The sequence below is a fragment of the Sciurus vulgaris genome (genome assembly GCF_902686455.1).
Source record: "Sciurus vulgaris genome assembly, chromosome: 5".
NCBI lineage: Eukaryota > Metazoa > Chordata > Mammalia > Rodentia > Sciuridae > Sciurus > Sciurus vulgaris.
Window position 1 is genome coordinate 173,940,311 of NC_136465.1, and position 27,836 is coordinate 173,968,146.

The 27,836-nt window shown below is 50.5% G+C and overlaps 1 protein-coding gene across 1 annotated transcript; it reads right to left on the reverse strand.

Annotated features, from left to right (window-relative positions):
• Nucleotides 1-1,332: 1,332 nt before the first annotated feature.
• On the reverse strand, nucleotides 1,333-27,836 carry RANGAP1 (Ran GTPase activating protein 1). Its single transcript, XM_079141198.1, has 16 exons — nucleotides 27,546-27,836; nucleotides 24,124-24,273; nucleotides 19,907-20,034; nucleotides 16,781-16,840; nucleotides 14,849-15,028; nucleotides 11,096-11,230; nucleotides 9,884-10,042; nucleotides 8,737-8,850; nucleotides 8,319-8,418; nucleotides 8,151-8,235; nucleotides 6,880-7,072; nucleotides 6,119-6,238; nucleotides 4,574-4,676; nucleotides 2,966-3,054; nucleotides 2,518-2,639; nucleotides 1,333-2,274 (listed from the first exon to the last, which is right to left on the reverse strand). Exons 2-16 carry the CDS (start codon nucleotides 24,233-24,235, stop codon nucleotides 2,205-2,207), a joined length of 1,770 nt encoding a protein of 589 aa, XP_078997324.1. The 5' UTR covers nucleotides 24,236-24,273; nucleotides 27,546-27,836; the 3' UTR covers nucleotides 1,333-2,204.

Consider the following 27,836-nt stretch of genomic DNA (forward strand, 5'->3'; position numbering starts at 1 on the left):
ACACATGCTAGGCAAGTGCTCTGCCACTGAGCTACAGCCCCAGCCCCATCAAGACTTCTTACATCCCTAATGCTTCAAGGTTTTCCTCACCCCACTGTTTAGTCCCTGCACTGAGTGCTTGGTCTCCCAAACAAACTGGGAATTTCAAAAGGTGAGGCCTATGACCCTAGAGCTCAGAACAGGGGATGGGAAGAGGAAGGCAAGGGAGAGAACGGCACGGGGCCCTGGCAACAATTCTGCCATCCGCCAGGGAAGATACTACCTATTATGGTTTGAATATGAGGTATCCCCAAAAGCTGTTAATGCAGGTGAAATGATCAGGATTATCAGAGGTATAACCTCATCAGTGGATTAATCCACTTAATGGATTAACGGCTTGAAGGAATTACTGGGCATTAACTAGGCAGGTGGTACATGGCTAGAGGAAGTGGGTCACAGGAGGATCCTATACATTTTGTCCCTGGACCCCCCCTTCTCCCTCCCAGTCATCATGAGCTGAGCAGCTTTCCTCCAACATGCCCTTCATGTTCTGCCTCATCTGTGGCTCAGAGAATGTTGGGACCACAAACCCACCTCTGAAACCACAGCCAAACTCAACTTCTCTTAAGTTCCTGTTTAAGTGTTTTGGTCACAGCACCAAGCAGCCAAGAGAAAGCCTAAGGTAAACCTAGCCACTAGGTGAACGCTGCTTAAGAAACCTTAGCAGGATCTTTTCTTGGACGATCCCTGTGAGGAAAGCAAGGCTCCCCATGGGTGTTTGCTGTGGAGGGTAGGAGGTAAGGACGGTCTGCCCAGCGATCCTCACACGTGTGGCAGTGAAGGACTCCAGGGAGATGGCTTTGCAGCCAGACATCCGGTGTAGTTTCCTGGTCAGGCCTAAATCTGTGAATTGACCTTGCCAGCCAGGCCCACAGGCTCCTGACTGCAGGCAGCTGGGTCCACTAATTAAGAAGCAACGGAGGTGCTCAAGAAGCTGAGCCCAGAGGTGGGGTAATGGGCAAGGTGCAGGCAGGCAGGTAAAGCAGGCCGCGTGGTGGAGAAAGCCTGTAATCCCAGTGCCTTGGGAGGCTGAGACGGGAATATTGCAAGTTCAAGACTAGTCTTGGGGGACTGGGGACAACTTATTGAGACCCTGTCTTGAAAAAATAAAAAGGGCTAGGGAATATGACTCAAAGGTTTAAGTGCCTTTGGGTTAAATCTCCATTGCTAATAAAAGAAAAAAAACGGGCCCCCTCTCAGCACCACGGCCCAGAGGGACATCCCACAGTGGAGGAAGCATGGGGGCCCTGACGGGAGAGGGTCAGAGAATGTCTCACTTCAGGGGAAAGACACTTCTTGATCTCTACAGCTGCCACACATGCCTTTATTTAAGCTCCCAGGCACAGCCCAGACACACAGAGCACAAGGAAGAAGCACAGGTGGGCACACATGGCCACTAGGGGAGGTCACAGGGCACCTCTTGCTCAGCCCAATCCCCATCTCTCCCTTGACCCCAAGATGCAGCTCAGGTGTCAGGGGGACCTGCCCCTCCCTCTCCGGGCTGAAGAACAGTCTGGGCCTGCCTCGGTGTCCCTTCCGGCTCAGCCCCACGGGACACTCGAGCCAGCTCAGCCTGAGGCAGCCCCTGGCTCTTCTTCTGGTCCCGGTGGCATGGGGCCAGAGCCTTGCCCTCTGCCGATGACCACACGGCCGCCCTTGGCAGTCTCTGGCTGAGCAGTCAGCACAGGAGGCAGGAACGGGAGGATGGCAGTGCTGCAGGTCCAGGCCAGGCAGGAAACAGCCCAACTGTGACACATGGGGCAGTGCACAGGGACATCAGCTCCCAGGCTTTGTGCAGCCCAGGAGCAGGCAGGAAGGCTGGGTAGATGGGACAGCCACCAGGGACCCAGGCCTGAGGGGCAGATCAGCAGAGTGCCCTCAGATGGCAGTGAGTTTAATGGCAAAGCAGCCTGCAGCCCTTGCCCCAGGGGCCAATTCCTCAAGGTGGACCAGGATCAGTCCAGCAGGGAGACACGACAAGGCCAGCCCAACAGGAAGCACACACACCACACATATACTCGGGACTGACACGACACATGAGAAAAGACCCTCCCTGTCTCTGGTCAGAGTCCTGTCCGTGGGGGGCACAGGCTGCAGCTTGGTTCCTCCAAGTCCCCCCGAGTCACTGGCACAGGCTGAGGGATGAAGAGAAGCCAGCTTTGAGTCTAGACTTTGTACAGCGTCTGTAGTAGATTGTGGCGGGCAAAGGAGCAGGATTCCAGGGCACCGTTGGGCCTGCAGGGGAGAAAATTCAGTGAGTGGGGTAAACATTCCAGGGCCCAGGAGCTCAGCCTCCGGCAGGGGCTCCCCAGCCAGGGAGGCCATTTTTGTGCCAGACTCAATTTATAGAGTTTTCACAATGACTGCAAGGGAGACATTGGCCCCTCTGCCTTTTGCACACTGGGGTGCTGGGCTGGACTCCTAGACCTGGCACCTCCTGAACAGACGAAGGCAAAACGTCAACAAGGCCACACTCACTTGGTCATGAATGCCAGAAGCAGGGGTGCGAGGGCCTTGGGGAAATAGTCCTGCTGCACCATGTGGTCCAGCACCATCAAGGGGCCATACAGGTTGCCAATGGCCTTAATCTTATCTTCACTCTGCAAGGCAGCACAGAAAGGCAGGTGAACCCCACAGTCACCTGGGGGACGCTGGACCCCCAAACCCAGATTCTGCAGAGAGAGCCACATGGCTGAGGCCTAGCTGATATCTCTTCATGAAGCCCAAGGCTGTTTCAGCAGATCCAGGCCTCGGGGACACCAAAAGAACGACAGACTAGGGGCTGGGGATACAGCTCAGTGGGTAGAGTGCTTGCCTCACAAGCATGAGGCCCTGGGTTCAACCCCCAGCACCCCCAGGGGTGGGGAGTGACAGACTAGGACTTGAAGTACAGGCTATGCTGGGGCCTGCCACTCCTCCACCTCACCTTGAGCAAACCCATGTGGACAAGGAGCCTGGTCAGGAAGACGTTGGAGTTGAAGGAGGTGCAGCTGAAGGCCTTCTTCATGAGGGTGTCTGCAGGGGCAGAAGTAAAGTGCACAGGATGCAGGTGATGGGAGAGGGTTAGACACAGGTCAAAGGGCATTCAGCACCCCTCACACACAGTTCCCTCTAGTCTGGTACCTGGTTGCCATCTCTTTGACCTGAGCTAGATATGGTTGGACAGAGAAGAAACTGCCTTATCAAAAGGTAAACATGGGAGCCAGGTGTGGTAGCATATGCCTATAATCCCAGTGACTTGGGAGGCTGCGGCAGGAGGATTGCCAAATTTGAGGCCAGCCTCAGCAACTTAGTCCCTGTCTCAAGAAAAAGGGCTGGGATATTGCTCAGCAGTAAAGGACTCTAAGGCTTAATCCTCAGTACACAAAACCCCCACAAACAACAACAAAAACCCAAAAGATGGACATGGGGAGAGAGGACAGGACACAGGCACCAGAGAAGGGCATGGTCCATCAATCAGTTCTAACCTTTTTTGTGCTCTTACCTGTAAAAGGGATGTGGAGACACATCCAAGTGTGCTACCTCCCACAGCGGGGCAGAGTTAAGTGAGGAAGACCACCTCTGGGTGAGGCTGTAGACATTTTGGCAAGGAGGGGGCCTGCAGGAACTATGTGAGGTTTGTGTAGGAAACCGGCTTCAAGCCTTTGTTCCCACCAACACTCACAGCAGGCTCTGGGGAAGAGGCCTGGAGCCACCCACTGACCCTGCCTCTGCCCAGCCTTGCTCTTGGCTGAGCAGCCCCCGTCTCAGAGTGCCAACCCAGGAAGAAGTGCCACAACACTCCTTTTCTCTCCTTTGCCATGAGCTGGGCCCTCACCGGCAGGGCCCTTCCTCTCTGCCCAGCCAAATCTGGTCCACATCAAAGAGATGACAATGAGGTGACAGGTGACAGGTACCAGAATGGAGGGGACTTGAGAATGGGGTAGGAGGGTTGGGGGAGGTGGTTCCAGGAAGCCTCATGAATGATCTGGTAGAAAGCAGGTGTCCTCTGCAGGTGATCTCCAGAGGGAGGAGAGTGCATAGAGGCTCCCAGGTGGGGACCAGGGCACCTCCCTCACACAACTTATCCATAGGGCCTTGTAGATGTGGCTGCCTGGCTTGAGTTCTAACTGTATACAGCGCCACATGGCTCTGGGAAAGGCCTCAGTTTCCCCAGCTCCAAAATATAGGAGAGCAAGCTGGGCATGGTGGCACACACTTGTAATCCCAGTGACTTGAGAGGCTGAGACAGGATCATAATTTGGAGGCCAGTCTGAGCACCTTAGTGAGATCCTTTCTCAAAATAAAAAATAAAAAGGGCTGGAGTTGTAACTCAGTGGTAAAGTGCCCCTGGGTTCTATCCTCAATACCACAAAAACAAACAACAAAAAAAAACACAGACCCATGGATCCAGCTTGCTCAAAAGCCTGATGTAAGAATGGGGTCAAGGGCTCCATCAGAGCTAGAACAGAGGAGTTTCAGCAGCTACGAGTCAATGTCATCCAGGGCCTACAGGATCACAGGTGTGGGGAGCAAACCACCCAGCCTGTGTTACCTACTGCATCCTGCACTGCTGTCCTCACTGTGGCTTCGTCCTTAAACACAGAGGACACCTTCAGGAAGGCAGAGACCACTTTCTCCGGGTCAGATGTGTCAGTCTGAAGATACAAGACACAAGAGTGGGTCACAGGGGCCCGGGCCCAGGGCCCTGGTGCATGGTGGAGATGTGCCAGGGTTCTGCTGCAGTTTGGAAGAGGTCTTGGCAATACATGCCAGCCTCTGTGGGGCCACAAAAGGCACGCAGCTGTGAATGAATGAACAGATGGATAAACAAACATTCTGTAACCCCAGTCAGTCTGATGGCATATGCTAGAAAAATCCCAGCTACTCAGAAGGCTAAGGCTGGAGGACTGCAAGTTTGTGGCCAGTCTTAGAAATTAGGCGAGATTCTGTCTCAAAATGCAAAACCGAAAGGCTGGGGGTTGTAGCTCAGTGGCAGAACACTTGCAGCACATGAGGTACTGGGCTCCATCCCCATAACCCTTAAAAAAAAAATCAAATCATCATCTTCAGGACCCAGCTGTCAGTCCTCTGGTCATCTAGTCTGAAGAAATCATAGCAAATGCAGACAATATTCACGTGCAAGAAAGTTTGCTTCACTTTCAGTGACAATGGGGAAAAGTGAAAAAATATAAATGTCCAGATATGGGCTGGGGAGATAGCTCAGTTGGTAGAGTGCCTGCCCCGCAAGCACAAGGCCCTGGGTTCAATCCCCAGCACCGCAAAAAAAAAAAAAAAAAAAAAAAAACCAGTCCAGATATCAGATATTGTGGATTGGTTTTAAGTGTCAGGTCTAGACACTGGAATAAAAGGGCATGAAAACAGGTCCACTGACAGGAAATGCAAACGACGTGAAGTGCCACCACTAGGACACAGAGGGTCACATCAAATGATTTCATTTATTATGTAAAGAAAGAAAAAGCCCAGGAGTTTGAGGCCAGTCTAGGCAACACAGCAAGAGGTGGGTGGGTGGGGGTGACAAGATCAGAAGACCAATAAAATCATGTCCAAGGACAGTGCCGGGCAGGAAGCAGGTGCTTGGTAACCATCCCTGAATGAACCATGAACCACCAATCAACCCGGTGAGGCCGGAGCCAGGCTCCAGCAAGGCGGGGTCCTGGAGGGGGCGGAAGCCTCCAGAAGGCTGCAGTGGAAGCAAGTCCACCGTGCAGCTCACCCCTGAGGCAGGGGCCTGCATACAGAGGCTCCCAGGTGGGGAGCACTGTTCTAGAAGCAACTAAACACTTAGAAAGAAGGTACGGGTGGGGCTGCAGGAATCTTGAAGAAAACTCCCTCACTCTAGTCATCGCTGGGGTGTGGCAGGCCACCCTCACTGCAGGACAAGAATGTTCCCAGTGGGGCTTGGACATCTGCTACCCCTGAAGCGAGGCAGATACAAGGGGAACACTCATGCACGTGTCCATGTTTAAACAAACAGTGGCAGGCCAGACCCGAGGAGAGCACCCTCCCCTTCCTCTCCCTTCCCTCTGGCAACTTCGGAGCACAGTGCGAGCAGGTGAGGATCAGGAAGTGCTCTTACCTGCTGGGCTATCAGCAGAGAACTCTTGGGCCCAAGGCGCAGCAGCTTTTCTGGAGAGGGGAATGCCAGAAAGGTAGAGACGTCTGCAGGAGGCGGGGAGGACAGCACAGGAGCTGGCTCCTGAGAAAAGGGTGGCAGGGGTCTATAGACTCCAAACCCCGGATTCCTCAACCCAGCTGTGTCCACTTCCACTCCTCACTCTAGCCGGTCAAGGGCCTGTCTAGACTTCCTCCTCCTACTCAGCAGCAGATCCTCACAGGGTGGGACCCCCACAGATGCTGGCCTCAGCTGGCTCCTGGTCCCGAGACCTTTGGAGTAGGGAACAAGCCACATTCCTAGGACTATAAGTAAATATCTACCAGGGTATGCAATGCCCCAGACATGACTCGAGAGAGAGGCACAGAGAGGCTGAAGCAATCCTTCCTGGAACTAGAGTCTAGCTTGGGTCAGCACTGCCCAGAGAACACGGACACCCAAGAAGCGCCTTGCCATCTAACTGCTTCCAGAACCCAGGAAAGAAGCCCAACTCAACAGGAATGCGGATAGTTCTGGTCCTTTGCACCTATGAGAGAACACAAATGAATGGGCTGGGCCCCAATGCCACCACAGCCAAGCAAGGTATACCAAGTGTGTGCCACGTCCTAGCCATGATCTCCAGAACAGAGGGTGGTCCCTAAGAGTAACCAGAATAATCCACTGATGGAGAAGAAAAAGAAAGTATCAGTGTTTATACCAATCCTAGCAAATGATGAGGCACTCACCCCACTGTTAGGGTCCAGAATTTTTCTTGAGGGTGTGATTGACTCCTCCCCTTGCCCTCGCTGCTCGGGCTCTTCCTCCTCCTCTTCTTCCTCTTCCTCCTCCTCCTCTTCCTCTTCTTCCTCTTCCTCCTCCTCCTCTTCCTCTTCTCCTTCTTCCTCCTCCTCATCCTCATCATCCTCACCTTCATCATCACTGCAGAGGAGAATTGACTAAAGCAGATCCTCCCTGCCCAGTGGCCCACACTGGCTCAGAGGTCTGGCTCTATAAGTGCAGGGACATAAGCCAGGCATGACGGAGAGTTCCAGGGCAGAGTATCATCCTTGTAACCCATGCTGTGGACACAGAATCAGATCCTGTCTCTAACTCAAAGGAACCTCAGTCCCACTCAGAGGCAAAGAAAAGTAAGAAAACTCTGTCACAGGCCTTGGTCAGAACCTTTACAGGCTGAGATGCTTAGGACAATGACAGCCACTTCTCACTGACCACAGGAAGCTTCAGGTGTGGGAGAAGGGGAGATAGGGGAGTTCCCTGACCCCAAGGAGAGCATTTCAGTTCTCCTGGACCATGAGCCTCTGGAGGTTCAGCCAACTGTTGAGTCCCCAGTTTCCAGCAGCAGCCTGGGTCCAGGCCTGAGGATATATAACTGAGTGACACATGAGCAAAACCCATGGGAGGGGCTGTGATTGTGGCTCAGTGGTAGAGCGCTTGCCTAGCATGTGTGAGACCCCAAGTCTGATCCTCAACACCACATAAAAATAAAGGTATTGTGTCCACCTACAACTGAAAAAAAGAAAGAAACTCCCCTAGGAGATACAGAGGCAGAAGTGGGGTACTGAGGGCACAAACCAACTGTGATCCCACAGGAGCAGCAGCACCCCCTGCCACATGGGCATGGACTCCTCACTCTTACACCTAAATATTCCCCTCTAGTTGGGCCCTTAACACAATAGGGAGCCATCCCCTCCTAGGGAACCTACCTCCCACCCCCGCTGCTCCTGCCACATGAGGATCTGCTCTAACATCAGCCCTTTGGAGACCTGCCACTCTGCAGAGCAGCCATGCTCAGCCACGTGTGTCCTCTGTTGAACAGAGGACATAGCTTAGTCATTCTGCCTTGTTTCTACAAGGAGGGAACCTTGACCTCTCACTTTTCCCCTCTTGTCTAGCACTGGGTCCAGTACATAACAGAGGCTCCAGGAACAGCTTTGGGGTGAATATAAGTGGAAATAATTGAAGAAATAGCTCTGGGACCACCCACAGAGTCCCCTACCTGAGGGACGCCAGCACCCTGGCCATGTTGAAGCCATCCAGCACCTCCTGCAGCTGCTCACAGCCCTCTTCTCCTAGGGTGTTGCCTGCTCGGGGAAGACAGGGAGGTCAAGATGGGTGCCAGGCCCAGTCCCACAGGGCTGTGCTGAGCCTGTCCTGCCCCAACTACCATTGAGGTCCAGTTTCTCCAGTTCAGCCTTGTCTGCCACGGCTTCAGCGACAGCCAGGGCAGCCTCTCTCTTGATTTCACAGAATGACAGGTTCAGCTCCTAAAAGTAAGAGGAAACGATGGAGACAGGACCAGGTCAAAACGTAAATATGATAAAATGCCACAAGCCCAGTGATGTGCCAAATACTACACATACTTGAACCGCATTAGAATGTGTGCACTACTCCCCGCCTCCCATTTTTTTTAAATGAAGAAACTGTCTGAGGAAGGTGAAGAGACTTGCACAAAATCACAGGTGTGGAGGAGCTGGGCTTTGGCCCGCCACCTGCTTTCAGCCCAGAACCCCACTCTACATGTACAGGGCTCCTCAGGGGAAATGCAGGCCTGGAAGCGAGGCTGGAGGCAGCAAGGCTGGCACCTTCAGCTTGGGCAGGCCCCCACGGACGGCATCCGCGATGGCAATAGCCCCCTTGGAGCGCACGAGGCAGTCCCCAAAATTGATCACCTCCACCTGCCGCAAGGTCTTCAGAGTCTACAAGGAAAAATCAAGGGCCCGAGGTGAGGATACAGACCTCAATTGGGCCCGCTGCAAGCCTAGCAATGTCACACCCCACATCAACCACAGCAGTGTCCTCTCGGTCTGGACACATCTTCCACATCAATTCCAGCATCAATTTGTCACCCCTTTTTTGGCCTTTAGGGCCCTGGCTAAGCCTCTGCCACCATATTCCTTCCCCATGTTGCAGTCACACTTCCTGAAACACAAAATCTAATCAGATTGCACCATTGCCTAAAACCTTCCATGGCTCCCTTTCACTTACAGAAGAGTCTCATGGAGTTAGTGAGGCCACAGTCTTGCTGCCTCTCCTTCATCCCTTCCACACCCTTGAATCCTAGTCATTTCAAACCAGGATCAATCAAGCAAGGCTTCCTCTCCTGTCTCTGGACTTTCCACATTCTGTTGGTCCCTATGCCTGAAAGACCAGTCCCCATTCTTTGTCCAGAAAAAGTTCAGCTGTCCTGAAAAACTTAGCCAAAATGCAAACTCTTCCAGGAAGCCTACCCAAGTCCAACCTGAGCACAACCCTGTGTGCCCTGACACCTGCACTCGCCTCTGCCAACACCCACAGCAGCTACTGGGCCCAGAGCTCTGCAGAGACCTGGTCAGTGACTTTTCTCTTTGAATTGGATTCTGTGAAGGTGGGTCCCTGCACAGCCTGTACCTGGTATAAACAGGGCACTGAAGAGGGTCTCAGTAAGTAGCTGATAAATGAATCAGTGAGGAAACAGATGGGACCAGACCAGCCCTCTTGTGTGGCCTGAGAACAAAAATGCACCAATTGCTGGGGGTGGCGTGGAGGCTGCTCAAGATTTAGGCAACAAGAACACTCAGAGCTGCCCAAGAAGGGAAGGTCCCTTTGTGACATGTGACCTATTTTGGACAAGTGCCATGCACGTGGGGCACACACTGTGGAAGCAGGGAGGCAAGGGCCCCTGTCCATGAAGTAAAGACAGCAGCCGGACCCCATCTACTAGCACAATCTGCCCCAAAATGCCCACTTCACCTCAGCCATGGCCACTGCACCCTTCTCAGTAAAGGTGTTGTCATTAAGGTTGATGACCCGCAACAGGGGGTTGATGGCAAAGGCCTGTGCCAAGGCTGTGACACCAGGGTGGTTGATCCCATTCTGTGGCATGTGCACCTCCTCCAGAGTTCCAATGATCTGCAAGACAAAAGGTAAGAGAGGAAAGGTGGGCCTGTGCCAGTGACATCTGTCAGGCAGAAAAGCAGCACAGGGAGGGGCTGCCACCGGCACTGAGTAGGGGCTCATCTGTGGGTTTTGGGGTGCAGATCTCAAAGCATGTTTTTGGACATGGCTGCATGTGAGCATCTCTGTAACTTCCTGAAGAAGAGCCAAATAGGATCAGGATCCCCACCAGATACAGAAGACTAGGGATCAGAGAAGCTAAGCAACTGCCCAAGCGACTGCCCAGGGTCACATAACTCTGAAGAGAGAAGCCTGGAACCAGAATGTAGACTTCTTAGTCTGGTGTCCTCTGCACTATTAAGACCATGTAGCCAGGGGTTCAATGAGACAGAGGCAAGACTGCAGTGACCACTCTCACAGAGGCTGGTAAAGGATTCTTTAAGCAGCTCAGCAGACAGGCCACTCTAAGACACAGACTGAGGGATGCTGCCAGCATACCACTTGCTCTACAAAACATTTAAATTAGGAGCAGAGGAGAACAGAGTCCGAACTTCCTACATCTGCACAGGGCAGGGGAGTCCTCATACAGCTCACCAACAGGGTCTTAACAAGGACCCGGGGCCAAGGGTACCCAAGAGTACTGCACGTGGTATCCTAGCCCCTTGGCTGCTTCTGTCCATCTCCCTGTCCTGGGACAAGTCTGATGTGCTCATCTCTGCCCTAGAGTGGGGGCCCTGAGGGATTGAGGTCAGCTCTCTCCACTATGGCACTGTCCCTGGCACTGATGCTGAGCTAGCAGGCAGCACTCAGGTAGAGCAGCTTTCCCTACCCAAAGGCTCACAGTCTTCTCAAACAGCACTCAAGGGAGCTGCTGCTGACTCACTGGAATCTTTCTGGACATAGACTACAGTATTTCTGGTCCACCACAGGACATGCTAACAGGCTCACAGAAGGTAAATGACTTGCCCCAGGTATTGAAGCTGAGGATCTGCCCTGGGATTGACACCCAGGATGGGTCTGCTACCTAGTCTACCTTCAAGCCTGGTCGAACAGGTTGGAATAACTCACCCCAAAAGCTTCTGCCAAGGCAGTGGCTCCATCATTCTCCAGACGGTTTCTGCCAGCCACAAAGACCTTCAGAGCCAGTGGCTTGCCCTGGGCACTGGATTTCCGGTGACACTCGGTCAGAGCCCCTGCCAGGATCTGTTGGAAAGGGAAGGGACACAGTCCATGGCAGGAGGCCCTTCTCCCAGCAGCCTTTTAACTGCTTTTTAATGTACCACACCTCTGCCAGGAGTGGATCAGGGGCTCAGAACAGCTAAAGCACAATGGCCACAGCTCGCACACCCCGGTTTACAAGTGAGCTTTACTATTTCTTGTTTGTGTGTCACCAACCTGTGGGATTTAGCTTCAGGGAGACTGGGGCCTGTTGAAGGATGGGAGAGACCATCGAACTTGTGATCTTCCCGCCTCAGCCTCCTGCATTGCTGGGATTATAGGTATGCACCACCAACAGGTGGGCCTTTCTTTCTTTTTTGAGACAGCATCTCACCATGTTGCCCAAATTGGTCTTGAACTACTTGGTTCAAGTTATGATCCTGCCTCAGACTCCCAAATACCTGGGACTAGAGGCATGTGGCACTGCCCAGCTCAGAAACTTTCTTATGGTCCTAAACATGTGCCGGACTCTAGACAAGAACTCAAACCTTGCAGTTTCTCTTCCAGACTCCAAGGTGCCTGAGGGAGCTGACTGTCAGCACCCTACTCTAGCCACCCCATCTGGCCTACACTCAGGCCAAGTAGACACAGCAGGGTGTCACCTGCAGGGGGCATAAACCTAAAAACCCAGCCTACCCTGTCCCTTGATGTGAAGCAAGGAGGTAGCTTCTAACATGGTTATACCAACAGCCGATTGCTCATTGGGATTCAGAGGCCAAAGTCAATGTAACAAGATTCACAACTGCTGCAGGCCGGAGAGAAACACCACAGAGCAGCCCTAAGCGAGGCACTTTCGCAGTCACATCTTCAGACTTCACAACTTCCGAGAGCCCCACGCAATTAGGAAGCTAAGACTCAGAGAGGAAAGTGACTTGGCTAAGGCCGGCACACTCGTAACTGGCAGCTACTGCACCAGGGCCACACTCAATACCACCACCTGAAAGGAATGGACTGAAGGACTGCAGCTCCCAGGAGGTGCAAAATGGCAAGGCCAGGACTCAGAGCCTTATTAAGTCAGTGGTGAGGGAGGCAGCAGAGAACTACAGGAGTCCCCCTTGTTCACAGTCTCAGTTACCCACAGTCAACTGCAGTCCAGAAATATTTAATAAAAAATTCTGGTTGGGGACGTAGCTCAGCTGGTGGAGTATTTGCCTTGCATGCACAAAGCCCTGGGTTCAATCCCCAGCACCACCACCAAAATAAATAAATAAAAATAAAAAATAAATTTGAAGCCAGCTGCAGTGGGGCACACCTATAATCCCAGCAACTCAGGAGGCTGAGGCAGGAGGAGCACAAGCTCAAAGCCAGCCTCAGCAATGCAGCAAGATCCCATCACAAAATCAGAAATTAAAAATAGGGCTGGGGATGTGACTCACTAGTTAAGCCCCTCTGGGTTCAATCCTTGGTACCCAAAATGAAAAATCTAGAAATAAACGACTCTTAAGTTTTAAATTACACGTGTCTGGGTAGAGAGAAACCTCATACCTGTCTGTCATGGGCATCCCCTTTGTCCACAGTCCACAGGCGGTGCCTCTGCCCTTGAACCTCATTTGGTAATCACCTGGTTATCAACCATGACTGTATCACAATGCTTTTGTTCAAATAACCTTTATTTTACTTAATTTTAGCTCGAAAATGTAAGAGGAGCAATGCTGGCAATTTGGATATGCCAAAGAAGCTATAAACTGCTCCCTTCATGAAAAAGTGAGGTTTTTTTTTATTTTTTTGTTTTTGTACCAGGGATTGAACCCAGGAGCGCTTAACCACTGAGCCACATTCCCAGCCATTTTTTGTATTTTATTTAGAGACAAGGTCTAGCTAAATTGCTGAGGCTGGCTTTGAACTCGTGTTACTCCTGCCTCAGCCTCCTCAGCCACTGGGATTACAGGCGCCCATCACCACACTGGTGGAAAGTGAGAGGTCGGAAGGATAGCAAACAAAATCTTAAATGGAGGTTGCTAAGATCTACAGTACATATTTTGTGAGAGAACTGATATTCACCTTTTTAATTCCCTTCTCAGTGCAGGGATTGGGCCCTAACCCTACCCTCACACATGCTAAGCAAGTTCTCTTCTACCAAGTCATACTTCCAGCCCTTCACATAATTTTTATTTTTATTTTTTAGGTACTGGGATTGAAGCCAGGGGTATTTTACCACTGAGCTACACCCCCAGTTCTTATTTATTTATTTACTTGCATCTACTGGGTGTCTCAGAATGTATTCCTGTGGATAAAGGAAGGACTATTGCACAAGTCTCAGAGCTGAGCTGGTCTATCAAGGTGGCCTCCTGGCCGTGGGGTTTTCAAAACTCTGCTTTCCCACATCATCCCAACCACTACAAATATGGGAAGGCCAGACAACTACTTGCCAGCTAGGGAGACTCATGGAGCCTGTGTCTCCTGGCACTGCTACATGGCAGGGTAAGGTACAAGACAGACTAGCGTTGCTGGCTCTCCCAGCGCCCCTCACTCCAGGTTGGGCTATACTTGTTTTATATGTGGAAGCACATTTTAATGGTATCTGAAATACATGGATAGCCTATCACCTAAGTGCCCAGAGCATATCCCTCCTTTCCTTCCTATGGGGCATAGGGCACCCCTCTGTGGGGATGGCCATTGTTCCTCAGTCTAGGGCACCGTAAGCACAGTTCTTCTTGGTGCTCTGAAAGGAACCTCGTGGACAAAGTTCAAATTCCAATCCCTCCCACACCAGCCACGTGATCCACTCCTCCCAGCACAAGTCTACTCACTCATGGGAAAACAGGGAAAGCACCGTCCACCTTTCAGTGTGAACCATGTACACAATTTCACAGAAGATGCCCCCAATCCCTATTAGTTTCCTATGCCCGAGCTCCTTCCTCCCTGTGGTCAGGATGTAACTAAGTGGGGGGTAAGCATTGGACTCTGCCTCGGCTCTCAGTCTAAAGGAGCCCAAATAGAAGACGGGGCTGTAGCTCACTGGTGGAGCGCTTGCCTGGCACATGTGAGGCACTGGGTTCGATCCTTAGCACCACATACAAATAAATAAATAAAATAAAGGTATTGTGTCCACCTACAACTAAAAAACTATAATAAATAAAGGAGCCCAAATGGACCAAGAAGGGAATAAGGAGGGCTGGCCTCCTCAGTGTGTATTCTGGGAAGCAAACAAGCTCCCTTCTACACCACCCAGCCTGACTTGCTGGCAGGCCAAGGTGCAGCCAGACTGGGTCCAAGAACAAAGACGAGCTGTGACTGCTTCCAGAGCGCACTATCTCTCTTTCTGGGCAACTTCCTCTCCTTGGATCTGCCGGCTGTTCCGAATGATGGGAGCTGCGGGGATGCCCCAATCCTGCACTTTGCAGAGCCTGCAGAGCTAGCAGGTCGAAGCAGGTTATGCAGCAGTACCGCCTCCATGCTGTTGCCAAGCCAACGTGAGAACCTGGGATGGTTGCTTGGCAACCCTATCCTCCCAGACTCTCCTCCACACTGCTGCAGGTTGCTGCTTTTGCAGCCTTCCTCCTTTGATGAGAAAAGTGAAGAATGACACCACAGAAGGGCCAGGGGCAGAGCACACGCTTGGATGTGGACACAGTAGGGACTACACAAGGCTATCACACCCACCTTGCCACCACCGATGCCCATGCCACAGTTGTTGAGCTTGAGTTCGTGCAGGGTGAAGCAGGCTGGGCTCTTAAGCAGGGCCTCGAAGCCACGCACACCATCAGGTCCGAATGCATTGTCACTTAGATCCAGCTCTACCAACTGGGCCCCAGCAGTGATGAGTCCCTCCCCTAGTGAAATCTGGGCATAGAGAAAGCTTAGGTCAGTCTTTCAGACACCCATCAGGTGCACAGTTTTCCTTGGTATGTTCCCACATTGGAAACCCTGCAGAGGGCTCCTGATCACCAGCAAACGGGACCTGTATGTGTGATAGTCTGGGAAAGGCTCCCTGTAGGAGGTGGCATCTGATCTCAGTCTGAATGGAAGTTAACCAGTCAACATGAGAGGATTCCAGGCAGCAGTAAAAACAGCAGAGACAACAATAGCACAGAGCAGGAGGCTGCAGGCTCAGAGGCTAACACAGGGTCAATCAGGTGAGAGCCTTGAAGACTATGCCCCTAAGTCTGAGAAGAGGCTGCAGGATAGAGAAAACACATCACCCAAACCAGAGGAGATGGCAGGAGGAGGTTGCAGGATGTGTGCCCACCTGGGAGTATGAAGCAGAGACACAGGTAATAAACATGGCAGCCAGTGTGGCAGCAAGCAGAGGGGGAAAAGCCCAGTGCACACCCAGAGGGAGGAGACCCTGCTGAAGTTGGGGGCTCCCCAGATGTGTAGAAGGAGGCAGAGAGGTCCCACAAATGCCTGTGGGATTTCTTGGAGTGTCTGGGCAAATGGAGGTGGCATAAACCAGACTTGGCAGGAAGACGCTGAGTTCTCCTGAGAACCTGCCAGGCTGGGGGTAACTACAGCATCCTCACCCCTCAGAAGAAATGGTCAGAGGGGAAACTCTGACAGAAATGGAACTGGGCAGGTGGCTCAGGGTGGCAGGAATGTGGGAGGGGACAGTCTGCCCTCACCCAAACCACAAGCATGGTAGCCAAGGAAGTTTCTACTGTCCTCCTGCCACGCAACAAAGCAGGATTCTCTGACAGCCTTGCCCTCAGAAGGCCTAGCGATGAGCCCCAGCTGACCTCCACCCTCAGGTGGCCATGGCCATCCACTCCTCCTTCCCTGGCCCCAAGTTCTCTTAACCCTCACCTAAAGATTCACTGGCCTCATTGGGAACGTGGAGATAAAACTATCTCTTTATGCTTAACTACGTTAATGCTAAAATTATAGAAAAGCAACTGGCATAGTGAAAGTCCCTGTAAAAGGGAAGGTGGTGGACAGGCTGCTCTGGATGGCAGTGCTGGCCAGAAGACCAGGGTGAGCATGCTAGCCACTGCCTCCAACACCTGTGCCTTGAGGGCCTGCACAGACCAGCCCTGTACTAGGACAGGCCCCTCCCAGATGCCCAGGCAAGTCTTCTGTTGTGTGATGCTCCTTACAACACACACACATGCACACGTTCACACTCTGAGTCTGGGAACGTGACCCTACTCAATGTAAGCATCAGGAATAGGAGGCAGAGGGAAGCCACCCATGACAAGAACCAAAAGCAGTGGTATGGAGAAAGGGAGGGGCTAGAGAAAGACAGAGCAACCATAACAGGCTGTGTGCAGACTGAGGTCACGAGGGAGCAGGACCCCAGGTGGCAGGGAAGTGGTGCCAAGAAAGGATGGTCAGACAGGAGATAAGTCCAGTGAGGGGAGGAAGCCCAGGAACACCTGTCCTTAGTTCTACTTCCTCTAATATGAATTCTCCTATTGGCTCTGTGCCCTGTATCACCTGTTCTCATCTCTGTCCTTCCTGTTAGGACATAGGGCAGACGCTGGATGGCTTCCATTTTAGTGGCCTAGTTGTTCGTAGGGCTTATCTTAGTCTCCAGAAAAAACAGGTATGACAAAAAGGTTGGGAATGGCCTGGGAAGAGTGGCAGTTTATTCCTTACCAGGGCCGGAGGGATCTCGGACCTCAGCCTCCCTGTGAACATGTCACTCCAGTGGCATCGCTGTGTAGGAGAAAGAAGGGAAGAGTTAGGTGGAACTCCCAGAGGCAGCCTGAAGTAAAGTCCACAAGCAGAACTTCACCCTGTGCCCTTGGGACACCTGAGTACTACAAGATGTCTTAATTTGGGTTTTGCCAGGAAAAAGCTAAACCAGTTCTCGTTGACCTGGTGGAACTGGAGGCTTGTCCTTAAGCCAAGAGGAGACAGAAGAGTCAAGAACATTCCTAATCTGTCCAACCTCTTGCCTGGACACATGTCATGATCCTGAGTGACTGAGGAACATGAAATGATACAGGACTCAGCACCAAAGAAGTTCTTTTTCAAGTGTCTTTTCAATTCTACTAATCACCTCCAGAAGACCACATTCATTTGGGACTGGTGAATCTTGCCCACCCTCTATTTCTTGCCTTTTTTTTTTTTTTTTTTTTTTGCGGTACTGGGGATCGAACTCAGGGCCTTATGCTTCCGAGGCAAGCACTCTACCAGCTGAGCTATCTCCCCAGCCCTATTTCTTGCCTTTTTAACAAAGGCAGACAGGCTCAGGCTCAGAGCCTTTAGGTGACAACAGTGTCAAACTGTCATTACACTATTTCATGTCCTTTATCGTAAGGCATGCTGGTTTTCCATTTATAGAAATGATGTTTGGTGTGAAATTACTTAAAACTTAGCAAATTTAGTAAAAAATTATCAAGTAAATGTTAGAAAGATGAAGGCCACACAGCTTGATTGTGACAGTCCTATTCCCCAATTCTGGTTGCTGTGTCCACTCCCAAAATAAAACCCTGGCAACCCCTGTCTTTTCCAGGCCAAAACCAGGACTGACGTAACACTGGGAAAGTCATTCGCACCTGAAGCTCCAGATCTTACATAAACCAAGCCCAAACTCACATACTCGGGAAGTTCTTTTACTTTTGTCTTGCAGTGCTGGGGATGAAACCCAGGGCTCGGCGAATACTACATCCCCAGTTATTTCATTTCATTTACGTCATGTCATGTTATTTCATTTTTTATTTTGAGACAAGCTCTCACCAAGTTACCCAGGCTGTCTTTGAATTTGGGATCCTCCTGCTTCTGCCTCCTGAGTAGCTGAGATTACAGGTGTGCGCTACCACACCCAACTGGGAATTTAGTTTTCATAAAAAAATTCTCATATTTTCCAATATGAGAACCAGGGACCTCAGCTATATACTCTATAGGAGGTCTGCTGAGTTACACCTGTATTAGGGTCCTTAGGACCAGGAATAGGTGGCTACAGCCTGAGTGCCACAGTTTGGACACTGGTATCTCACCCCAAAGCTCCCCAAATCCAAGTCTGATGAGCTGAAGGGTTAGCATGGAGCACAGGACCTGGATTCCAATCCCTACTCAGCTGACTCTAGGTCACTCCTTGCCCTGCACCCTGAAATTCTCTCTGAATAAGGCTTTAAGCCTTGATGATCTTCAAGGGAACAGGAACACAGTTATGAGCTTGGGTTCACATGAACTCGATCTCAGCCTACTTCTATTTGTGTGACCCTGGGTTGCACTTTTGTCAACTGTCAAGACTTCACAGGGAAGATAACATCATGTCTTGCATTAGCACCAGGTTCTGAAGGCTATCAAGGGCAGCCCCATCCTGCCCCTGCCTTAGGGCTTCTTCTTCCACAGAGGCAGGCTAGAGACCAGCTGGGTCTGCACTAGCTAAGAAATGCACTTTGCATTCCTGCTGGCCAGGTTCTCAGGATGAACTAAAGAAGGAGGAAGAACCAAATTCAGTGTAGCGTGAATAGGAGGGTGGTGCTGGTGTCTGAACAGGCCCACGGACACTAGGTTCAGCTCCTACTGTGGCCTGCAGCCTCCAGGTCCACAGGTCCTCTATTCCTGTTCTTCACGGGTCATGGGGCAAGCTGACTTCTTTTGTAAAGGCTGAGGGTAGAAAAGCAGAAACATCACAGGCTTGGCTGACTATGGTCTTCCTAAGGAAACAAACTTTAAGAGCTCTGTTGTAAGCAGGCTTGCAGAATACTGCAATGTACTGGCATTACAGTCCTGCACTGATTTGACCCCACTGAGTCTCAGTTCCCTTGACTTATAAATGGGTACACGAGACTGGGCACAGTGAAATACACCCCTCCCCCAACCTCCAGTACCAGGGAATGAATCCAGGAGCAACTGACCACAGAGCTACATCCCAAGCCCTTTTTATTTTGAGACACAGCATCACTAAGTAGCAGAGGCTGGTCTCAAATTTGCAATCCTCTTATGTCAGCCTCCCAAGTAGCTGGGATTATAGGTATGCACCACCACACCACATCCCTGACATTTTGAATGCTAATACCTCCACTTTTCTCAAAGAGCAAGTTGTCAGACTGGTATTCAGTGGAACCCATTTTGGGAACACTGGGTTAAAAGACTGAATTGCCTTATGTGTTGGCAAAGGAAGGGGCACTGCCTAGATTTAACCTTCAAGAAAGAACCTGGGGGCTGGGGATATAGCTCAGTTGGTGGGGTGCCTGCCTCATATGCATAAGGCCCTGGGTTCAGTCCCAAGCACCACGAAATTAAAAAAAAAAAAAAAAAGAAAGAAAGAAAGAAAAAGAAAGAACCTGACTCAGCAGTGGGAGCAGTAACTGCGGCCTCTGGTTCCAGCACCTAACCAGCTGACTGCAGCACTGCAGCTCAGAGGCCTGGCCATCTCTGCCTATCACAAGACTATTTCAAATGTACAACCTGTGCTCTGGAGCTTCCAGCGGGTGGGGTTTTCAGAACAATCTCAGGCATGTGCTGGCTAACTCTATACCCTTCCTTCCCCAAGGCTGTCAGATCTGCATTGTAAGTGGAAGGTTCTCTACAGTTTTTCTTTCTCAGGTGTCACCCCAATAAACCTCCTACACTTCTAATGCCATCTGAGGATGTGCTCACTGCAGAAAGTGGAACCAGTCAGTGCTGTGTGACCTGGGGTGGCCAGAGGAAGAGACGTGAAGGTGTCAGTGGCAGGGGCCTGGGAGGATCTGGACATAGGGGTTTGTGATGGTGTGAGCAGAAGCTTGTTTTCAACCAGCCCAGGTCAGCTTGCCCTGCAAATCTCACCTTCAACTCCGACTTCTTCTCTAAGGCCTTGGCAATGACCTTGGCTGCTTCCACACCCACTGTGTTGCCCTCTAAGCGCAGAGCCTCCAAGCCATCGAAATCTTCAATTTCTTTAATCACGTCTTTAGCTGCTCAGGAACAAAGAACAGTACTTTAGGTTTTTGGAATCACAAATAGTTGTGGTAGGAGAGAGTTTAGAACACCTATCACTCACATACTCCAAGGGTTATGGTGCCCCTACCATGTGTAGAGAGGAGAATCAGACAGGCTCAAAGCAGCAGGGGGCACAGCTACTCAAATAATTCCTCTGTAATGACTGCTAAAACAAGGTATGTATAAAAGGTGAAACATCAAGGGAAAGATCAAGTAGCAGCTTACAAGGATGATTCTGATAAGTGGGTGTTACAGGGAGCAGACCAGGTCAAATGGACACACACCCAACTCAGAGGATCAGCATGCCCCAAGGCACAAATGACTAGCTATATTTTATGATGAAAAATTCTAAATCACCTAAATGTGTATCAAAGGAGGATTAGCTGCCAGATGCAGTACACGCCTGTCATCCCAGCAGTTCAGAAGCTAAAGCTGGAGTATCACAATATTGAGGCCAGTCTCACAACTTAGCAAGACCCTATCTCAAAACAAAAGGGAATGCAGCTCACTGGATTTCAAGGAATGACTGCCCGGGAAGGAGAGAAAAATGGCAAAGCCAAGTTTCAGACTGGTTTCCAAATAGAACCTATATGCTCCTCTCCAAACCCTTGCTTCTGAGCCTAACCATGGCTTTCGTGCAGCCCCCACAGAAGTCCCTTAAAACCCACCCACCCTGTTTTCCTAAGTAACCACTCTGGAACTCTGCCTCCAAGGGCTCTGTGGCCTAGGTCTCCTCTGCAGCTGGTTCCTAGTGCAAGGGCTGGGGTGACCTCTCTGCTCTTTGGAAGCCTCACTCCAAAAGGGAGCCCCAATTGCTATCTAGGGAATGGCCAGGTCAGTGAGACAGAATGAGTGCTCAGGATAATGTTCACACAGTCCTTAAAAGCATGGGAACAGAGATGCCAGGACCCCAAAGAAAGAACTAACACACTGTGTGCATGATGTCAGTGCATGGACACGGGAACTGTGCTCTCCACAAGTTCAGCCCTGGGGAGAGTCATGGACACAAACCAAGTTTGGAAGGAAATGCACCAGAATGAGAGAGCAGGGTCAGGAGGGGTGGAGTCACAGGTGCACTTGCCCCGCCCCTGATTTTACAGTAATTGAAAAACACCATTCTCACATAACAGGTTAGGGCTGGGCCCCACTTATCCCTGAGTAACCAGTCATCATGAGGCCTTCTGAAAAGGCTTCTCTTTACAACCTCTAATACTCAAGAGTAATAAGTTTGGGATGCTGGTTACTCTGCCATGTAGAGCACAAAGTCCTTAGATAATTTACTGGGGAGAGAAAAGGGCCTTGTTCTAATCACCAGCACCAAAGCCTCCTTTGACCCTGATTCACTTCTGGCCAATACAGAGAGCCCCCTTCTTGGCTCACACTGAGGCCTCCGGCTCCTCAGCACAGCATACAAGGGCTTCTACCCAGGTCCCCTATGGAATTTGGATTTCCTTTCTCCCCAGCCCACCCACCCTCCAGGTCTCAGCTCCTGAGCCTACTCCTGTGTTCTCCTTGCCTACAGTGCCCTTTCTCCTTCAAAATCATCTTTCAAGAACAATTTAAACGCCACATTATCCATGGATAAGCTCAAAGTGACCCTCTCCTGCCTGACTTCCTTGGGTCTTTTGTTTGTCTCTCAAAATATGAACAAACTGTTGTGTGAGTACTACATTCCTATTCCAGGAGTCCTTACAGGCTGGGACTGTAAGCTGGGCATCTCTATGACCACAGGATGGGAGATACCATGTACAGACTGGCAAAATGGGGATAAAGCCTATCTCAAAGGATTGTTTTTGGGTGGGTGGGGTTGGGGATCAAATCCAGGACTTTGCACAAGCTAGGTAACCACTCTACCACCAAGCTACTGCCTCAACCCTCTAAAGAAATTTTGTGGGGCTGGGGATATAGCTCAATTGGTAGAGTGCTTGCCTCGCATGCACAAGGCCATGGTTCAATCCCCAGGACTGGAAAAAAAAAAAAAAAAGAAAGAAAGAAATTTTGTGAAGATAAACTGAGATACAATTTGTATGAAATTTAATACTCTGCCTGACACTCTTCAATAAATGACAATTAATAGCAAATCCATGTTTACTGAACTAAGCAGAATGTCTACTCAGAAGCATAGGAAGAAGGATTCAGCGAGACCTCTGTTAAAATACTGGCTCTGCATTTATCAGATGAATGACCTTGGACAAGTTACCTATATCTCCATACTCTTCCTTATTTATAAAATATCAACATTGTCACCTACTTTCTGTAAAGATTATGCAAGGATCTAAAAGAGATGAAAAACAGGAAGAAGCTCTGTGAATCCTGAAGCACTATGGAGCTGAACAGAATGTGCATCGCCATGTTCCCAATACCCAAGGACTCTGTTCTGGCCCAAGGGAGGAAGCAAGGTTGCCTGCACACCTTGACAACCAGGCAAGTTCAAACCAGTTTCTCTGGCAAGTCCAAACCAGTTTCTCTGGTTGAGCCTGAACCCCAGGAGGCCTCAATAGTACTGTGAGGTGCAAGCAGGGCATGGTGGCACACCTGTAATTTCAGTGGCTCAAGTGTTGAAGCATAAAGATCTCAGGTTCAAGGACAGCCTCAGAAATTTACTGAGGTCCTAAGCAACACAGTGAGACTCTGTCTCATAATAAAAAATGAAAAGGGCTAGAGAATTGGAGATATTGCTTAGTAGTAAATGACCTTGGGCTCAATCCCCAGTACCAAAAAAAAAAAAAAAAAAAAAAAAAAAAGGTAGCCAGTGGCACACACCTACACACCTATAATCCCAGCAGCTCTAGAGGCTAGGACAAGAAGAGGAGCACAAATTCAAAGCCAGCCTCAGCAATTTACCTAAGCAACTTAGCAAGACCCTGTCCCAAAATAAAAAATAGAAAAGGGGCAGGGATGTGGCTCAGTGGGTAAGTGCCCCTGGGTTCAATCTCCAGTACCATCAAAAAAATAAATAAAAAGGATGGGGAGCCAGGTGTGGTGGTACACGCCTGTAATCCTAGAGGCTCTGGAGGTAGAGGCAGGAGGATCAAGAGTTCAAAGCCAGCCTCAGCAATTAAATGAGGCCCTAAGTAACTAAGTGAGACCTTATCTCAAAATAAAATATAAAAAAGTGATAGCAATGTTGCTCAGTGGTTAAACACCCTTGGGTTCAATCGCTGGCCAAAAAAAAAAAAAAAACACACAAATTCTCCCCTCCCTGCAAAACAACTACTACTAATGCTGCAGGTGCCTTCACTTCCAGATACCCTAAGTGCCAGCCAAGCCTTGGTCGGGGATAGAAACACAAAGCTGCATCCTGGTTCACACAATGGAGCCTCCATCCCATCTCTCTCCCAGGAGCACCTGGCGGCAGCGCGCGCGCACACACACACACACACACACACACATTTTGATAATGAAGATTTGAAGGGACTCACACACACAAGGCAACTGCTAAACTATACCTCCAACCCTTTACATTTATTTTGAGATAGTCTTGCTAAGTTGCCCAGGCTGACCTGGAACTTGGAATCCTTCTATTATCAGCCTCCAAGTCACTGTGATTACAGGCCTGCATCACTGCCACAGGAAGATTGCTTTTTAATGCAATCCACCAGGGCCTCGGCTCTGAGAAAGGCAGCAGATACACTCTAACTCGCCTAGGGTCATGGGAGTGAATGAAAGTAGGGGTCAGAAGAGTACCAGAGCTGAAGTCAGAAATCAGAAGCTATATGCTGGGCCTAATTGTTCCTCTCTTTACCTCTGCCCTCCTGAGATAAGAAAACAGTGAACACAAGAGTGCCCATTGCTAAAAACAGACCAGCAGGGATGTCTATGGGAACTCATAGGAAAAGGTTTTTTTTTTTTCTTTTTTTTTAAGTGCTGGGTATTGAACCCAGGTGTTGCACATATTAGGCAAGTCATCTACCACTAAGCTACACCCTCAGCCCTGGACAAATGATCTGTGAGTCTCACTGTTAAAGTAGGCCCAACAATAGTCACTCAGAGCTACCAAGACAAATAATGGAAAAGACATAGTTCAAAGAGCCTGACAACCAGTAAGTGTACATTGCACTCACCATCTTCCGCTGTGTTCAGTTTGAGGCTCTTGCCCTTGAAACTCAGCTGTCCCCCCGCCACCTGGGTTTTGGCCAGGGTCTCTGCCAGCTTGGCAATGTCTTCAGAGGCCATGCTGGCCACAATGGTGGGCTCCCCTGGAGATCTGCAAACTGAGGAGGCAGAAGTTGCATTAAGAAAGGAGTCTTGTGGTGCACACCAATAATCCCAGCAGCTCTGCAGGCTGAGACAGGAGGATCATGAGTTCAAAGTCAGTCTCAGCAATTTAGCAAGGCCCTAAGCAACTCAGGGAGACCATTTCCAAATAAATTTAAAAAAAAAAAAAAAAAAAAAAAAAACAGCCTGGGGATGTGGTTAAGCGCCCCTGGTTTCATTTTCTGGTACCAAAAAAGAAAGGACTCTCCTGAGGCCCCTGGTTGCAGGGGAGAGTCTCAGGGTAGGACAACAGTCATCTCAGGGACTGGACCCCTTTGTCCCCTGCCATAGAGAACCCAAGAGCTAAACCACTGGGAGAAACGAAAACAGCATTAGTAAAGGAATCATTCTAGAAAGGTGGAGGAGGTAGCAAGAAAGCAAAAAGATCATGTTTAGCCTCTGAAGAATTAACTTGCTTCAAGTCCTCCTCTGCCAAACTGCCCTAGTAGGGACACCGGGAAAACCATGTGAACTGCCCATTTCCTGGGCCTTCAGGTGAATGGCAGTTAAGTCTCAGATCAATGGCTTCAAAGAAGCTACTCCAAGCACACACCCGCCTGATCATCTTGGTGACTCTCTGTTTGAAGGCCCCATTCATCAAACAGGACAAAGATGGCTAAGGGATCCAGGTCATCCATCCCAGGGACTGCCCCGTGGCCCACCCTGGCATGACTCTGGGAGTGGGGCACAGGGCTAAGCCCACTGGAAGTATGGTATTAACCCTGGCCAGGATACTGGGCAAGCCATGGTGGCCCCTCATGGATTCCTAGGAGACCAGAGGTCTCTACATCATAAGGGTTATCATCACAATAGGCCAGTATATAAAAAAACAAACTCAATCTCTGATAGCAGATGTGTGGAACTTGTCAAGTCAAGTAATTCTGTCTCTAGCAGACAGCACTGGGTGTTCTCTAATTTAATTCCAACACTGTCTACCTGGAGATAGTGTCAGAGTTCATAGGTTGACAGTTCAATCCCATAGACTGAGCCCACTTCTGATTCTAATGTAAACCCCAGGTTGGTTTTCCTGTGCATTTGACCCATTGACTATGGGGCAAGAAATAGGAGAAGGGGCTTAGAGTATCCATGTCCTCTCTGGCCCTGCCACCCTCCAAAAACCTCCTCCACATGCTCAGCAATCCAGAAGCGCTTCAAACCCTGTCCTCCTAGGGTTTTATGGAAGTGACATCACATAGACATAATTGGTTAAATCACTGTCCAATGATGATCAACTTAACCTTCAGCCCCACTTCCCTCATCAGAAGTTGGGGTGTGGGAGTAAAGTCTCAATCCTCTAATGCTGCCTGGGTCTTTCCAGTGACCAGCTGGAAGCTACTAGGGGTCACTAGCCACAGCCAACCCACAAAAAGTCATTAACATCCAAAAAGTCACATTATTTCAGGATTTTAGGAGTTGTATGCCAGGAAGCTGGACAAAGACAAATATAGATATATACTCCACAATATTACACCAGAGACAGTTGTTTCTTCCAGTCTGGAGCTCAGCAGACTGGCAGAATAGACAACAAAGAGGAAATGGCAGGTCATCCAAGACCAAATAAGAGTAAAAAACTAGGAGTTGTAGGCTAGAAAGCATCTTCCCCCATTTCCTCACCATCAGACACAGTTGCTGTTATTGTTTTCAAGCTGGAGATGGAATCTAGAACCTGTACATACTAGGCAAGTGCTATATGCGGCACTGAGCCACATCCTCAGCCCTCAGATCCAGTTATGATAGCCCCTCATTCTTCTATGCCCTTCAGGCTTCCCCTGGGCTCAGACAGGCCCTCCCTGGAACCCAGAGCTTTCTCCTTATAAACATGAATTATTATTCTGGGTAATGCATCTAGTATTCACTGGACAAAAATTTACTATAATGAGTACTACTGTGTACCCAATGTTGTTCGAGGTATGAGGAGTACAGCAGTAAATAAAACAAAAATCCTGCCTTCTTGAACATGTTTTACACAACATAGTTTGTATGATTAAAACAAAGAGGAAATGGAATAAATTCTTTTTTTTCCCCCGAGTTGCAATTTAAAATACAATAATTAGAGAAGGAATTGAGGAAAGAACTACTTAAGACCTGAAGAATATCAAGGTCTGAACCACACAAACACCTGAGGAAAGACCATTCCCCTGAAAAGACTAGAATACGTACAGGCTAATGGGGGGAAGAGGCGAATGGAGGAACTCAAAGAGGCCAGAGGGGCTGGAGCAGAGAAAAGGAGGGAGAATGGACACAGGAGATGAGAACAGAGAATTAAGAAGAAATTCAAGTTATAAAGGCCATTTTCAGAAATGTGGTTTTCACTTTGAGTGATAAGAGTCACTGGAGGTTTTCTAGCAGAGAAGAAACATGCTCTGACTTATGTTTTGACAGAATCACGATCTGCAGGGGCCTGGCATTTAGAAGGTGCACAAATAACCGGATGAAATGTAAAATAATAATAATAATAATAATAACCTAAAAGCCAACCACCATCTGCAAATGTGAGATGGGACAATCTTAGGCTAGTAAAATGGTGGTGGTGGGGGGGGATATCCAGGTGGAATAAGGACATAGAACTTTGCTGGACGGGGATCAGATGCTCATCCCAGGAGAAAACACACACACACACACACGCTATCCCCCATCCACTTTAAAGACTGAGAAACCATCTATAGATACTGATTTGCCGAAGGTCAGCAGAGGGCAAGCAGAAGAGTAAAGACAAACGGTTAATACAGAAACGTCCTCTCCCCTCTTGGTTGCCGCGTGAAAGGCGTCCTTAGGTGCACGTCCATCGGTCCTGCAGAGCGTCGGCTGTGACTCACGAGGATCCCGGGCAGCGGCGCCCGCAGGCCGCCAGCAGGCGTGGGCCAGCCGGAGGAGGTGGCGGGGGAGCGACGCGCGAGGGCAGGCGGAACATGACAGGGGCGGCGGACCCCACCCGGCATCGCCGGCGGATTCGCACCGCCTCCAGGTGACACCCACGCTCCTGTGAGCGCCAGTGCTGGCAGCCGCGGGCTGGGTGGTGCGGCGAGAAAGACAGCCGCTCCGAGCCTCAGTTTCCCCTCCTGTGAAAGAGCCAGCGCCGCCCAGCGCCGCCCTCCCCGCGCCGTCCGCTCGGCGGCAGAAGGCGCCGCGGAGGCCGGGGGCGTGCAGAAGGCGCCGGGCGGCGCACACCCGCCTCGCCGGCGCCCCAGCCCAGGAAGGTGACGGGAAAGGAAAGAGACCCCGGCCCTACCGTAAACAGGCGGCGCAGCCGCGTGGGGCGGTCCGAGCGCGCGCGTCCGCCCGGAGCGGTGGGGACCGATTTAGGGTCCGGGTCGGGTCCGGCCGGCTCACCGCCCCCGGGTCCAGTGGTCCAGACGCCTGGCCGCCTGCTGGCCCGCGCTCCCGCGACTTCTCGTCACTCGTGTCTCCTACACCACCTGCTCTCCGCACGGCGGCGGATGATGGCGGAGGAGGAGGATTTTGAAAGCCGGCAGTTTCTTTCCTTCGATTTGATTTGTTCGAGCCCGGGCTGGCCTCCCCC